Raw genomic sequence first — 15,593 nt, 5'->3', positions numbered from 1 at the left:
GTGCTGTTGTTGTGTTGTTTATTTGTTTTTCTTCAGGCTCTCTGTCACTTTGAAGTTTTCAGGTACAATAGGGAGTAGACTTTTCTGAAGGCTATGCTCATAGCTCATATATTCTGTCTTTAGAAGTCAACAAAGCTCTTGTTTCAAGAAGCATTATTTTGGGCTGGTGAGATGGCTCAGCAGGTAAGAGCACTGACTGCTCTTCCGAAGATCCTGAGTTCAGATCCCAGCAACCACATGGTGGCTCACAACCACCCGTAATGAGATCTGATGTCCTCTTCTGGTACATCTGAAGACAGCTACAGTGAATTACGCTGCCAGAGCGGGCAGGGCCAGAGCGAGCAGGGCCGGCAGAGGTCCTGAGTTCAATTCCCAGCAGCCACACACATGATGGCTCACGGCCATCTGTACAGCTATAGTGTACTCATACACATAAAATAAATAAAATAAATCTTTAAAAAAAAAAAGAAGCATTATTTCTAGACACCAAGCTGAAGGTCACAGATTGAGTCACCTTTTGAACTAAATCACATCCTCACGCTTGTAGGAGATACCCCTAAATTACACGTAAGAAGAGCAATAAGCAAAAGTACCCCGCAGTGCTTCTCCCATGTACTTTCCAAATAAACTGAACTTTCCAAGGGCTTGATTCCAATATCTCATAGAAGCGATCAAATAATGAATGCTTTAATGGCACATAAATCTGGCAAAAATTTAACAGTTTAAGTTGCTAGAAGAAAGCTCAGGTTATTTCTATAATAACTTTGCAACAGAAACCCTGACAGACTATTTCATATCCACTCTGGTGAAACTAAAAGCAGAGGCATTACTCCTGCTTGTCCTTGACTGCAGGGAGGATGAGCAGCATGCCCTGCTTGGTTTCAAGTCATCAATCTGTGCACCTCACATACACCATCTCACACCTAGCCTTCCGCTCTAAGGACTAACACTTGACATGTTCTCCAAGATCCTGCTGAAACCTTAATTCTGTAGCAGAGTTTTCCTTAACACTTTCATATTTTTTAAAATGTAAGTTGAAATAATTACAGAAGATTCTGAGAAAATGAAAATAAAAGTGAACACTGAACAAAAAGAAATGGCTAAATAAAAATCGAGAAAAAAACACTCCAAGTAGAAGGGACAGAACACTAAGTACTGCTTGAAACAACCTGGGATATGGAAGAAATAAACCCAAAGAGAAGAGTCATTAAAATATTTAAGATGGCCAGGCGGTGGTGGCGCACCTTTAATCCCAGCACTTGGGAGGCAGAGGACAGACAGATTTCTGAGTTCGAGGCCAGCCTGATCTACAGAGTGAGTTCCAGGACAGCCTGGAACTCTACACAGAGAAACCCTGTCTCGAAAAAACAAAAACAAAAACAAAAAAAATTTAAGATGGGCTGAGGTAACACAGCCCTTACCTTTGTGCTGGCTAATTTTTATGTCATCCTGACACAAGCTAGAGTCATTTTGGAAGAGGGAACTTCAACTGAAAAAAAAAAAAAATGCTCTCACCAAATTAGAATGTGGGGCATTTTCTTCACTGTCACTGATGTGGGAGGACACAGCTCACTGTGGGTGGAGGCACCCCTGAGCTGGTGATCCTGAGAGCCATAAAAAATCAGCCTGAGCAAGCCAGGATGAACCAAACAATCCATGGCTTCTGCTTCAGTTCCTGCCTCCAGTTCTTACCCTGACTTCCTCAGATAATGGGACTATCAAGTGGAACTGTAAACTGACGTAAACCTTTTTAAGTTGCTTTTGGTCACGGTGTTTTATCTCAGCAATAGAAACCCTAACTACAATGAACCTGATCTTAGGGATGTTAGGTGCCTGGCTGATAAAATTCAGAGACAGAAAGCCACTCCACTGTTTTCATCAAGGGGGAAATGCTGATTCCCTTAAGTCTTGTTCTGAAGAACAGGCTGCAGCTGACACGTAAGAGGAAGCTGACAGATGAGAGGACCAACTACACTAGCCTGCATGAACAAAGGTGGTGGTTCACCGCAGAGCGGAGAGCGAGGATGGACTCTATCAAGAGATATATTTCGGGCTGGTGAGATTGCTCAGTGGGTAAGAGCACTGACTGCTCTTCCGAAGGTCCTGATTTCACTGACACCCTCTTTTGGTGTGTCTAAATACAGCTACAGTGTACTCATAAATAAATCTTTGGGCTGGAGGGAAAGCAGAGCTGGAGCAAGCAGAGGTCCTGAGTTCGATTCCCAGAAACCACATGATGGCTCACAACCATCTGTACAGCTACAGTGTACTCATACACATAAACTAAATAAATAAATCTTAAAAAAAATAAGTTTAAAAGATATGCATTTCAGAGGTGGATATATTTTATAGAGATCACTGATAGAGTGGGAAGCCACACCATCCAGGGAAGTTTCTCCTGTTGTTCTTGTTCTTTGACAGAGAGTAACAAGAATCTCGCCAGGCAGTGGTGGTGAATGCCTTTAATGCAGCACTTGGGAGGCAGAGGCAGGAGGATTTCTGAGTTCGAGGCCAGTCTGGTCTACAGAGTGAGTTCCAGGACAGCCAGAGCTATACAGAGAAACCCTGTTTCAAAAACAAACAAACAAACAAACAAAAAAAGAATCCCACTTTGCCCATGTTCATTCAGAGTACTCTATTAGAGAGACAGATAAAAACAGCAGACAGATTATTTAGGAACACCCCTTTAAAATGTTGGGGCCCACTAATAGCTAGAGATATTGATTTAGAGAGTATAATGTATAGATTGTATTCATGGACTTGGATCATGAAAGGACCCTCTGGGTAAATGGGTTAGTTAGAGAAAACAGTAGATACTTCAGTAGAGCTCAAAAACAGACCAACATTTAGGAATTGAGCAGAAAAAGAAGTATTACCAGAGACATTCAAAAAGTGAGCAAGACAGGAGGGAGTAAACATACAGTGTCACATAAACCAAGATACAAAAGGGACTAAGCCTGGCATGAAGACATGTCCTTGTAATCTCGGAACTTGGAAGACTGTGAGTTCAAAGACAGTCCTGTTAACAGAGTGAGATCTTGTCTCAAAAAGGGGGAGGGGGGCTTAAAAAGTGTGGGGAGGAGAGATACATACACATAAAATTGTTTTAGTTTTTTAAGGGTGGGCAGGCAGTCACCGCTGTGAAGAACAAGTATGTGGTGGAGAGATGGGAGAGAAAGAGAAGTAGAGTGGTTTCTGTGCCAGAAGAGGCTGAGCTGCAGCTGTGAGGGTGGTGAGGAACAGCCTGAGGTAAGCAGCGGGTAACGGCACCTGAGGCCATAGTAATTTCTAGGCCATGCCTCCACTAAGGGCCATGTGACCATACTGCAGCAGGGTCTGTGTCAATGTTCATGGCCCATGTTACCACCAAAGGCCATGCAGAGGTCATCAGCAGTCTGTCTGAAGCCATGCTGATGTCTGAGGACCATGGTGAGCAGATCTCACCCCACACCAGCCACTGCATGATGGCACCAGTGGTGACCTGGATACTGGAGAGCTGACCCTGCCCCAGAGTCGGCCCTGGTGGCGTGGGCATGAGAGAGTTGGTCCACTGACCAACTTAGCTACCACTCCCGAGCTTTGAGTAGGCCCACCCCAACATCTACCCCATCTCTAAGCTATTGGAGGATGTGAAGAGACCCGGTCCAGCAGATGCAAAGCAGCAGGATCTTCATGACAAAAGGAAACAACAGGATATTTGAGAGGAGTCTCAGCGACATTCCAGTACAGATGGGGTAGCAGAAGCCAGAGACCTCAAACTAGACCCGATGACTCATTGCAATAAATATTTACAAGTAAAGATGTTTGGGCAAAGGGTATGCTGTGTGTCACACTGCAGCTTCTAGGGTAGGGTTTGTTGTTTTTTGTTTTGTTTTGTTTTTTCAATTTATTTTTAATTTTTAATTTTCTTTGGTGAGGGGAGGTTAAAAGGGTAGAAGGTGGATATGGAAGGACTGGGAAATGAGTGGGATTGAGGTGTTTGGTGTGAAGTTCGCAAAGAACCCACAAAGAATTAAGCTAATATAAATAAATGAATAAATAAATAAATAAAAGGTGTGTGAGACAACAGGGATTGACTTTGTTCAATGGCACCACGGAGACTAGCAGGAAGAAAGGAACAGTGTGGATAGGAGGCAGCAGGGGGGGAGGGGGGCAGCAGGAAGAAAGGAACACAGGAGGCAGCAGAAGAGGAGAGGGGGCAGCAGGAGGGGAAGACTAGCTTCATGCCCCCATGGGCAGCCTTTGATCAGAGGCCTGTACCAATGGCCAGACCAAATTTCACTACCAACTCGAACCTACAAAACTTCCCGTGCTCCACCTAAGCCGGCCCCCCTCAACTGAGGTAGTTCCTAAAGACTTACCAAGATTTTATCCTGCTTTGACCTCACAGAGGCTCCAAACCACTGGTGGGACTTAAACTCCAATGGGTCATCTTTGGCATAATCTCGATTGCCTGGAAAAGAACAGCGTGTGTAGTCAGAAACAAAGCAAACTGTTCTTAGAACACAAGAATCTATTTCTATCCGGCCAGGTTCAGAATAGTGTTCCTTTGTGGTGGGCAGGAGGCATAACCCCTGCTCCCAGCACTCAGGAGGCAGAGGCAGGCAGGCTTCTGTGAGTTCAAAGCCAACCTGGTCTACAAAGTGAATTCTAGGGTGGCTAGAGCTACATACTGTAATCACGTCTCAAAAACCCAAAAACTAGAACAAACAAAAATAGCTAAGTGCCCCTTTGTTTGTCACTTTGCCTACACTGCAGTTATCTCCTGGACTTTGCATAGCTTAGGAATACTAGCTAATCAGGAAGTGTTTGGGACTGCAGAGATGGCTCAGTGGTTAAAGGTCCCTGCTGCTCTTGCAGGGGACTGGAACTCAGTTCCCAAGACCCACTTGCAACTCACAACCATCTGCAGCTCCAGTCCCAGGATGCCCTCTTGTGAGATCCCTGCACACACATGGTGCACATACATGCAGGAAAAACACCAATACACATAATATTAAAATTAAATCTTAAAAAAAAAAAAAAAGGAAGAACAGGGCATGTTAGTGTCTCAGGTTCACAGATGTGGAAAAGTCATCATAAGCCAGGTTTTCCAGTTAAATTATTTAAATTGTTGAATAACTATAACAAACACTGTGACCATGTGTTTCCATGTCCCCAGGCATTCCTACCATATCATAAAGACATGTATGAATGTCAGAACACAGGAAATCCCTATGGATGGCAAAGGGTAGCAAAATAAAGCTGTATGTAAAGAGAGGCCTAAACACCACAAAAGAATAACCTCTGCTGACATCTGGCTTCTCTCCTAAAGAATGTTTTCATGCTCGAAAAACAAAACAATAAAATAAAATAAAATAAAATAAAATAAAATAAAATAAAATAAAATAAAATAAAAATAAAAAAAGAATGCTCTCATGAGCATAAAGGATATATTTTCATCCATAAATATGTATTTCAAGCCCATCTAAGATACCCTAAAATTCCTACTAAAATACATATTACCATTTTCCCTCCAAACAATAATCAGTGAGGGTAGGTAGACCTCTGGTATCATCTTAAATGTTGTACAATACCCCCATTTCATAGCCACATAATAGTTTAGTGAATTCCTTGTATCTCTTTCTGTCTCCAATGAAGAGCTATTTCAGACTGATTTATGAAACCTTCATATATAATCTTTCAAGTCAAATCTATATGTTCTTCCACTACATGTGGGAATCTCAATAAAGCATATGACTGGGTCTAGGACACAGGTCCATGATAAGGTGACAAATCCTCTGATAGCATGGCAAACTATTAACTACTATTCTGATGGATATACTTCTACCAAAGCCCCAAGACATGCCCGTTTGATATCTAAGCCCTCCCCACTCCCTCCCGTCTTCAGTTCACGGAACTAAGTAGTCTCATTTCTATACACAGCCTTTGCATTCAAGGCTCATTTGCCTGGGAAACTTCATTCTTTCCACTTGAACTTCTAATGCTACCTGAAAATCCAGCATATACTCACTTATGACCTGATGACATGGCATGATGACATGGTTTCTGATGGAAACACATGTCTACTACAATATAATCATGAGAGGCTATGAATATAGTTGTACAGTATCAACAAAGAAACATCTTCTAGATCAGTGGTTTTCAACCTTCCTGATGATGCATACAGTTCCTCATGTTATAGTGGCCCCAAATATAAAATTAGTCTCATTGCTACTTCATAACTGTAATTCTGTTACTGTTATGAAACATAATGTAAATGTTTTTTCTGATGGTTTTAAGGGAGCCCTGTGGAAAGGTCACACAATACCCAACAAGAGTCATGACCCCACAGGTTGAGAACCACTGTTCTAGACCAAGGTATGTGCAAAGAAATAAAAGAGTAGGTATTCCTGGATTTCTAAGGGAATTAAGGGTTGTTCTCTACATTAGGGGAGGAAGAGTCAGGAAGAGAATTGTGACGGGCCTTCCCTCCATGCTGAGAACGTCCTCCCAGGGATTCCTCTAGCACCTTTGTGCTAACTCATTCTTCTTCAATTATTTTAGGCCTAGATGTTTAGAAGAAGTTTTCTCTTTATAAAATGTTATTTAATTATTCCATTTCCCAAAACTCTCTCAAAAAATATTTTTCTCAGGAAATATACTTTGCTTTAAGTTTGTATACAGTAGCACAAGCTGCTGGTATACACTGTCAAGTAGTGAAAGCTCGGAACAGCCACCGTGGTCTAACTCTCCTTAAAAAAACAAACATCAGACAAAGTACAGACAGCTGAAGAAATGGCTCAGATGTTACGGGCATGCCCTAGTCTTCCAGAGGACCCAAGTTCAGCTCCCAGCACCCATGCAGAGTGGCTCACAGCCTCAGGGGATCCAATGACCTCCAAGGGCACCTGCATACACATGGCACATAGCTACTCACAGATATTCAAAAATACATATAATTAAAAATAAATGACTCTTTGATAACAGTATAGAAATAAAATAAAATGGTATACAAAATACCTCCTCCTGTACCATCACCAGGACACAGAACCTTCTAGCAGACAACCTCAACAGGTTCCTAGAAGGCCCTTTCTCTTGGAACCTGGAACCTGGTGACTCCAGGCAGCTCTAGCCCTGACCCTGCTGGCCACCTGGAAGAGCAGTGGCCAAACCCTTCCTGAGCCTGAAGACAGAACACAGCATGGACGTGACACTGGCAGACTTCAGGAAACTGCTGTCCTCAGCCTCGCCCCCCCAGGCAGAGAGATCATCAAGTGATAAGTCACCATGAACTGACAGAACATCAAAGACATGTATCTGCCTGTTGTGGAAGTCTCCAGGTGTCTATGTAGCAGCCCTTGTTTGAAGGAGGAATATGTTTCCCACATAAGGACAAGTTCCTGGACACCGTCTTCCTTTTCTATGAGGAGCTGAGCTAGAGCTAGGGCTCCATCTCCTGCTCAGGGGCATCCAACTCACATATAGACTGTTTCAAATGAGTAGATGCCCTGGTGGGCCCTGGGACCTCAGAGTGAATCCATTTCATGGCCTGCCGGGTTTGCTTTCTAAGCCTGTCTCTGCCTCCCCAGTGCTGGGATTAAAAACATGTGCCATCACCACCCAAAAAGAAAGAAGGAAAGAAAAAAAAGAATACTTCCTGCCATAATGCCTCTCAGGGATTTGTCTCTGTGGATATCGAGATTAATATAAACTGGAAAAGTCACAGAAAATACATGCAAATTTTATATATTTGGTATTATACTTATCAACCAGTTTAAAATCCATAGTTTTTTTTCCATATGAAAACCTATTTACCACTTACTAAGAACAAATGAACACTGGTCAGAGGTTTTTCATTTTGTTATGTTTTGTTTTTAAAGCATCAGACATCAGACATGTTTTGGATGTAAGCAGAAATTTTAAAAATTTAAGGCAGACATCGTGATGCAAGCCTGTAACCCAGCACTCAGGACACTGAGGCTGGTAAATCAAGAGTCTGAGGCCTGCCCATTCTAGCAAGTAGACCCCCTGTCTTCCCAAAAAAAAAAAAAAAAAAAAAACCAGTACATTAAATTAAATAGTAGAAGGCCTGGTTTCCTAAGGGTAATGGTTCTCCACTTTCCTGACCCTGCGACCCTTTAATACAGTTCTTCACATTGTGGGCTTGTAGCGACCGCCAACCATAAAATTGTTTCACTGCTACTTCGGAACTGTAAGTTTGCTACTGCTAATGAATTGTAATATAAGTACTTTTAAAGATAGAGTTGCCAAAGGGGTGTCAACTGAAAACTACTACCTTAGAGGAAGTGGAGCAGCACAAGGGGCACTCATTCCAAAACAACTTGGAGCTTCTCTGAAGCAGTAGAAAAATTCAGAATCAACAGCCATGCTTTAAAGCACCATGCATTTAATTGTTTCAGTTCCAAAGCTGGAGAGATGGCACGGTTTAAAGCACTGGCTGCATTTCCAGGGGATCCAGTTTGACTACTCGCACCCACATGGCAGGTCATGACCATCAGTATTTTCAGTTCTAGGGGAGCCAATGGTTTAAGTTCTCTACAGGCACTGCACACATGATGCTCAGACATACATACCTGCAGGCAAAATATTCATATGCATAAATCTTCACTAACTGTCCAATTACATCACTAAATACAGCTGATATATGCACTGGCCTATACTGACACCCAAAGTTAAGTCAATAATCATAACAATACACACATACACACGCCATCTACTACTTCTAATTGCTTTCAGCTTCAGCAGTCACAACTTCAGATCTCCATCTTTTCAAGAAGCTTGCTCCAAAGGAAGTTTGTCTTCACTAAGAGCCCAAGTCTTAAATACAAGTGTTCACATCAGACAGTGGCTCCGCTGAAAGGAAGTGTGAATAGAGTGGGCGGGAGAAAGCTAGGGAAGGCTGCTCTCCAAACAAACCCACAGGCAGCTCATTCAGGACCTGGCCGGGATTGGCAGCCACTCTGGAACACATGTGGGAAGTAAATATTTTGAGTCACAGCCCCAAAGTCACCGCGGTCCCACTATCGCTATGCTGAACCTCCCGACTGTTGGACTGTTTTGCCACTCTTAAAAAGGAAATAAAACACAGACCAGGGATTCCAGGGCTGGAAGAAATTTTGTTTGTTTTTTTACCTCAAATGTGTTGGACAACTGGCTCATATTACCCAAATAACCTTCAGAGGAGGACAATGCATAGCGGCATGCTTTTACTCCCAGCACTTGGGAGGCAGAGACAAGCGGATCTTCCTGAGAGTTCAAGGCTAGCCTGATACACTAATCGAGTTCCAGGACAGCCAGGACTACACAGAGAAACTCTATCTTAAAACAAATAAAAGAAATATAATCATGAGGCAAATCACTAGAGACCTGAAAATTAAACACTTTTTTTTTCAAGCTTCCAAAATATGTTTTTTGCATCTCACCAAACTCCCAGGAGGAAGTGTTTCAGGGCAGAAGCCGTGACAAGAGCACCCAGTCGGTGCTCTCCTCTCTCAGAGTATTTCACAAGCTACTGCCCAGACGTGCAGGGTTCAGCTTGCTGGGGAATTAAACTACCATTAACGTAAGGTTCCAGTTTAAGATGAAGATACCCTGTTAGCCTAAAACTAAGTGTTTCTCTCTTCTCTTTATGACTAAAGAACATCTTTTGGACAAGATTATACCACTCTTTTTAAAAGAGAAAGCTGAAATATTAAAAAGAAAGAGAGAAGCTTCTATTTAGAAGTTAAACGTGTTTTCAGTCATTGGGTTCCTGTTTGTTACTATGAGTTCTGTGAATAACTAGATGATTTAGGTCCTTAGAGAATTTGTTGGTTTTTGTTTGCTGAAACAAGCTGTCGAAACAATGTCACCCCATATCAATCCCTAAGTAAAACAAACACTTCAAAAACCTCCTCAGGCAGGTTTCTACCCCAAATACAACTTTCAACTCAGATATTTACTAAAAAAATAAATTTGGGTGAGAGAAAAAAAAATCTCTCAATAAAAGTTATTATTTGTGTGAAACTTTCGAGGTCAGAGGAAGAAAGCCCTTTGATCATTCATTAATGCTAGGGATGCAGCAGTAAATGAGACCCAAGGCCTCTGCTGCCCATGGTGAAGACGCACACCTGTGGGAGCAATGCGGCTGTCAGCTGTCATTCTGCTGGTCTCCAGGGTGATCGGCTGATCTGGCTGGCGCATATCCCCCTCCCTCATACTCTTAGAGTGAAGCTGCATGCTGTTGCGAATTTCCACAGAACCATCTAGATACATTGTTTACCTAAGACAGCTATCCTCTAAAGATAAACAAGAAGAGTCAGCAAAGTGTATCCGGAAGAAACAGGCTGGAGCTCATTTTTCTGGGTACCAGCAATTGTTTATTTAGCCTTATTCAGACTCTCCCCCTTCATCCCACAAGCCATCTCCAAGGTTCTGCAGGAACACAGCACAAAGAACACAGGCTTGTGTGAGCCGGCACTGCTCTCTCAATGCTGGATTGTTTCCTGCTAGTGTTGGGGAGGAAGTGATCTGAGAGCTTCAAACAGTTACAAACAAAATCCCTTTACTGGAGATTTAAAAAGAAAAAAATAAAATAAAATCAACCCCAGTCTTGAAAGAATGGGCTTGAGTCAGATCAAACTGTGAGAAGTAGGATTTAAACGGATCATGTGAAACTAGTTCGTCAAATGTTACAGATATTAAATAAGATTATTAGCTACATGTTAATCAATAATAAAAGAACTAGACAAAATTACGTATTCCTAAGGTGTTTACCAGACCTCCAATCACACAGTTCTGAACCAGGGGATGATTGATACAGGAGATACATGTTCATTAAAGAAAAATCTTTAGTCTAAATTCACAGTGTAGCAAAAGAACACTATGTTTCATTTATTTTAACTTTGTAATTTGTAAGGCTCCTTTAAATGTACAATCTAGACATATCTCTGAAAGACAGAAAAACTCACCAGAAGGAGGAAGTTAGACTTGCAGAAAGCTGTTTTCCAGTCCACCTAAATGTTTTAGTTTCAATGAGCTGAAAAGTGTACGCCACGGAGGCCATTTTTACATGTTATTTAAAGCAAAGCCTAGGAATGTGTGGGGAATAACTTTACAGCATTCTTCTGGATGAGAGTCTACGTGGCCAGGCTTGTCTGCTGCCTGCAGCTGAAACCTTCTAGAAGCATGCTTGAGCGTTGCAGTAGCAGGATGTTCAGGGTAAAAAGGCGAATCCTCCATCTGACCTTCTCTAGGATGAAGTTAGATCCTCCTACTTTTAAAAGACACTATTCATGAGCTTGCAGTCCAGCCTGTGTTTCCAAGGAAAGAGGTAGGTGTTCCTTCCCTAGTGGAGATCAACAGCCTATGTTTCTGGAAGGGGAGGGAGTGGCGGTGTGTTATGAATGCTTTCGGATGTGTGGATGCCCACATCCTTGCTCATGTATGCAAAGACCAGAAGCCTGATCCTCCTTTATCGCTCTCTGCCTTATTCCCTTGAGACAGGGTCTCTCACTGGACCTGAAGCTAGTCTGGCAGCCAGCGTGCCCCAGTGACCCTCCTGCCTCTGCCAACCACAGGGCTGGAGTCAGTGGCATGTGAGGCCATTTCCAGCTGGAAAAGATTCTTTTTATGAATAAAACTGGGCAGTGATCAGTCTGTTAGTAACATCTGCTTCCTTGGAGAAGGAAAACACATGGCAGTAAGAGGGTTTTGTCAAAAGTCACAATAACAGAGATTATGATATAAACCAAGACATAATTCACGTAACAGCCACGATTATCTCTAGTTCTTTCCTTTCTTGTAATTCGTTTTTCATGATTATTCTTCACCCAGTTTTAGTAAGAGGCTGTAATAAACAATCCATTCTTCCCTTGGATGGTATAGCACTTGACTATCTATAAAGTGAATTCATAGACACGAACTCCTTCGATCCACATGACAACCCTGCTTTCTCTGACAAACTGGGAAACTGATACTAGCAAATGTAAATTACGTTGCCAAGGTCACCCAGTAAGTGTCAGAGCCTGAATGTCAGAGCCTGAATCTCAGTCTTCGAAGTCAAGTTTGCATTCCAAGTAAGCAGAGCTGCCAACAGAAAGAGAACAGGAGGAGCAAAGCCTATCTATATAACACAGCTCTCGCTGGAAACAGGTTCAGCATAACCAAATACCAACTTCTAAAACATGTAAATTGATTCTGGCCAATAGAATAACACCACTGCAACAGAGATGTATGTCCTACTTCCCAGAATCACAAGCCATAAAGGACTTGGCAGGTGTAATCAACTGCATCATCAGAAAATGTCCGGGTGTGTCCAAGAGGAGCCAGGACAAGCATCAGTTGAGTGAGGCAGCACTGAATCCTGTGAACACTGCTGGTCTTAGCTGAAGGAAGAAGCCAGAAGCTCCAGGTTCCCCACCATTGGCTCCCAGAGAAATGCAGGGCTGCTCACTTGACTTTAGCCCAGTGAGATCCATTACAAATATCTAACTTCTAAGACTGAGCGTAATAAACCTGTGTTGTTGAAAGACATCTAGAGATGAAGGGAGAGCTCAGGGGTCATGTTTCCCACACACAGGTCCTGAGTTCAATATCCAGCAATAAGAAAGAAAGAAAGAAACCAGGGTTGAGATAGCTCATGACACCAGCAATAGGAAACTAATATTGGCTTGAACACAAAACAGAAGTAACAGGCTATATTAGCCTGCTGTATGGATAGTCTCCACACTCACCTACACAGTTTAATTGCACAGCTATGTATGTACCACATGCATGCCTCATACCCACAGATCTTATAAGAAGGCATCAGATCCCCTGGAACTGCAGTTACAGATGGTTGTGAACTACCATGTGGGTGCTCCAAACCAAACCCAAGACCTCTCAAAAAACAAACAAACAAACAAACAAAAAACAAGGGCTCCTAACTGCTGAGCTTCTCCTCAAACTTTAAAAAAATATATATATAAGTATATGCCAACATGCCGGGCAGTGGTGGCACATGCCTTTAATCCCAGCACTTGGGAGGCAGAGGTAGGCCGATTTCTGAGTTTGAGGCCAGCCTGGTCTACAGAGTAAGTTCCAGGACAGCCAGGGCTACACAGGGAAACTCTGTCTCAAAAAAAAAAAGAAAACTCCAACATAAATGTATATAGGAGTCTAAATACTTTATTCCAACAATGTAAATATAAAATTTGAATTAACTCTCATCTTTTTTTACTGCTATCACCCTCATTTGTTCCAAAAATAAAATTATCCTGTTATCAGTAACACAATATAATTTTCCAGTACATTTTCAATAATATGTTTATGATTTTTTTTTGTCACCTAAATTGATTTGACTACTCAAGATGATTCCTCAACTTTTGTTTCTGTTTTCTGCATCACACCACGCCTGGGAATCACTGATGAATCGAGAGGTAATCTGCAGTAGTCAGAGAGTCCTGCCTTGCTTTGGCTCACAGTAAAAGAGCAGAAATCCTGTTCTTGAGAGCTCCCTCTTCCCTGAAGAGACAGAGACTTATCTTAATAGGTTTTCCCAAAATGTCTACATATCGACCCTGTAGATTTCAGCTGGAAGACATACAAAGCAATAGAGACATACAGAGCTGCCATAGCAAACACACACAGATCACTTCTATCGATAAGTCTTCCTGTGGATGCCGGGTGATAATGTAATCATTTCTATAGATGAGTCTCCCTGTAGATGTGTGGTGCTGATGTGTCTTAGACGTTACTTTTTTAAAAAGATGTATTTACTTTATTTATGTATATGAGTGTTTTGCCTGCACACATGTATGTATACCATGTCCATGACCCACGGCTTTGAAGGCCAAAAGAGGGTACTAGATCCCCCAGAAATGGGGGATAAATGTGTTATAAATGTTTGTCAGCTGCCAAGTGGGTTCTGGGAACTGAACCCCAGTCCTCCGCAAGAGCCACAAGTGTTCTTAAACACCCAGCCATCTCTCCTGCCCTGTTGTTACATTAAAACAAAAATAAAAACAAGACAAGAAAAAGGATAAAATAGGCCAGGTATGATACCACAAGCCTTTAATCACTGCTGTCAGAAGGTAGAGGCAGGCAGATCTCTGTGAGTTCAAAGCCAGCCTGATCTACATAACAAGCTCCAGGCTTGTCAAGGATTCATAGTGAGACCCAGTCTCCAAAACCAACCCAACCAAATGGCATAAATCAAGAGACGGAACAACAGTGTCCAGGTTTACCTGTTGAATCAAACTCAATGGGCTGGCACCGGCGGCTGGACGAGCAGTCACACTTGAGAACTTGCCCTCCTTCCACAATCCCAGGCTGGGTTGTGTTTGCTTTGGGGGCTCCCACCAGGAGAAACATCCTGCTAAAACACAAAAGCCAGGTGATATTTCAAATGACATTAACTGTCATGTTTATACTGTGATTTATGACCAAACATTCTTTTGATATTATCCACAAATACTTTTGAAAACTACTTTTGGTGGCATAATTTTCCCCAGTATGAGATAATTTCTCTTGCATTCACTTAAAAATGTATATTATCCAAATTGTACATTTCAATTTTGTTTGTAGATTTACTTCTTTTCTGTGTCTGAGTGTTTTGCCTGCATGTTTATCTGTGTACAACATTCATGCCTGCACCTATGGAGTTCAAAAGAGACTGTTTACTGAGTCCCCTGGAACTTGAGTTACAGACGGTTGTGAGCTACTTGTAGGTGCTGGGAATTGAATCTGGGTCCTCTAAAAGAGCAGCCAGTGCCCTTAACCACTGAGCTATCTATGTCTCTAACCCCAAACTATACATTTTAAGTACATACAGTTTCTTGGACCAGTGAGATAGTAAAGGCGATTGTTGCCAAGTCTGAAGACCCAAGCTCAATTCCCAGAAACTGTATGGTAGAAAAAGAAAACTAACTCCTGAAAGTTGTCCTCTGACCTCCATGCATGTTCACCACAGCCCTCGTGCTCGAGCACACGCACGTGCACGCGCGCGCGCGCGCGCACGCACACACACACACACACACACACACACACACACACACACACGCACACACGCACGCACACACAAAAATGTACTTTTTTCCTTAAGTTCCATTTTCTCCCGCTACCCCACCCCTCGTCACCTTTTTTTGGTTTTGGGGTATTTGTTTGTTTGTTTGTTTGTTTGTTTGTTTTTGAAACAAGGCCTCAACATATGGCTGTCCTTCCTGAGCTCATGGAGATCCCCACCCCCACCCACCCACCCCCATCTCTGCCTCCAGGTACTGAGATTAAAACTATATGCACCATTATTCCTGGGCTAACTTTTTATTTTCTTCTCATTTAAAAAATAATGTGGAGGCTTGAAAATATTTGCTGCATCAGGCTCAGTTCTGGCACTAAAGATGCCTGGTCTAGACACCGTCCTCTCCACAAGAAACCAAACCAGCAAACAAATCATGCGCCATTACTCTGAAGGGGGCAAACTGCCAGCCAAGGGAGAAGAGTTCTTTGGAAGAGGACAGGCCTTCCTTAGATAAAGGAAAGTTACCTTCAAGGAATGGAGGGGAAAGAGTTCCTTCAGGTAAAGGGAAAGCTCTCCAGGAAGGTGTCAGGGGAATGCAAAGGGAAATCTTTTC

At 42.5% G+C, this 15,593-nt stretch overlaps 1 protein-coding gene across 3 annotated transcripts in view; it reads right to left on the bottom strand.

Annotated features, from left to right (window-relative positions):
- Window positions 1–15,593, bottom strand: part of Itgav (integrin subunit alpha V) — a 76,411-nt gene that overhangs the window by 49,525 nt on the left and 11,293 nt on the right. For 2 of the 3 annotated variants that reach the window (XM_031370810.1, XM_031370811.1), the window contains exons 2-3: window positions 14,208–14,335; window positions 4,362–4,453 (exon numbers count right to left, since the gene is read on the bottom strand). In XM_031370810.1, the coding sequence (XP_031226670.1) occupies window positions 4,362–4,453; window positions 14,208–14,335 (220 nt within the window). Of the gene's footprint in view, window positions 1–4,361; window positions 4,454–14,207; window positions 14,339–15,593 lie in introns of all 3 variants that reach the window. The other variant, XM_031370809.1, reaches the window with a different exon arrangement.

This window comes from Mastomys coucha, unplaced genomic scaffold, assembly GCF_008632895.1.
Source record: "Mastomys coucha isolate ucsf_1 unplaced genomic scaffold, UCSF_Mcou_1 pScaffold15, whole genome shotgun sequence".
NCBI lineage: Eukaryota > Metazoa > Chordata > Mammalia > Rodentia > Muridae > Mastomys > Mastomys coucha.
This window is presented reverse-complemented; position numbering and strand designations above follow the sequence as displayed.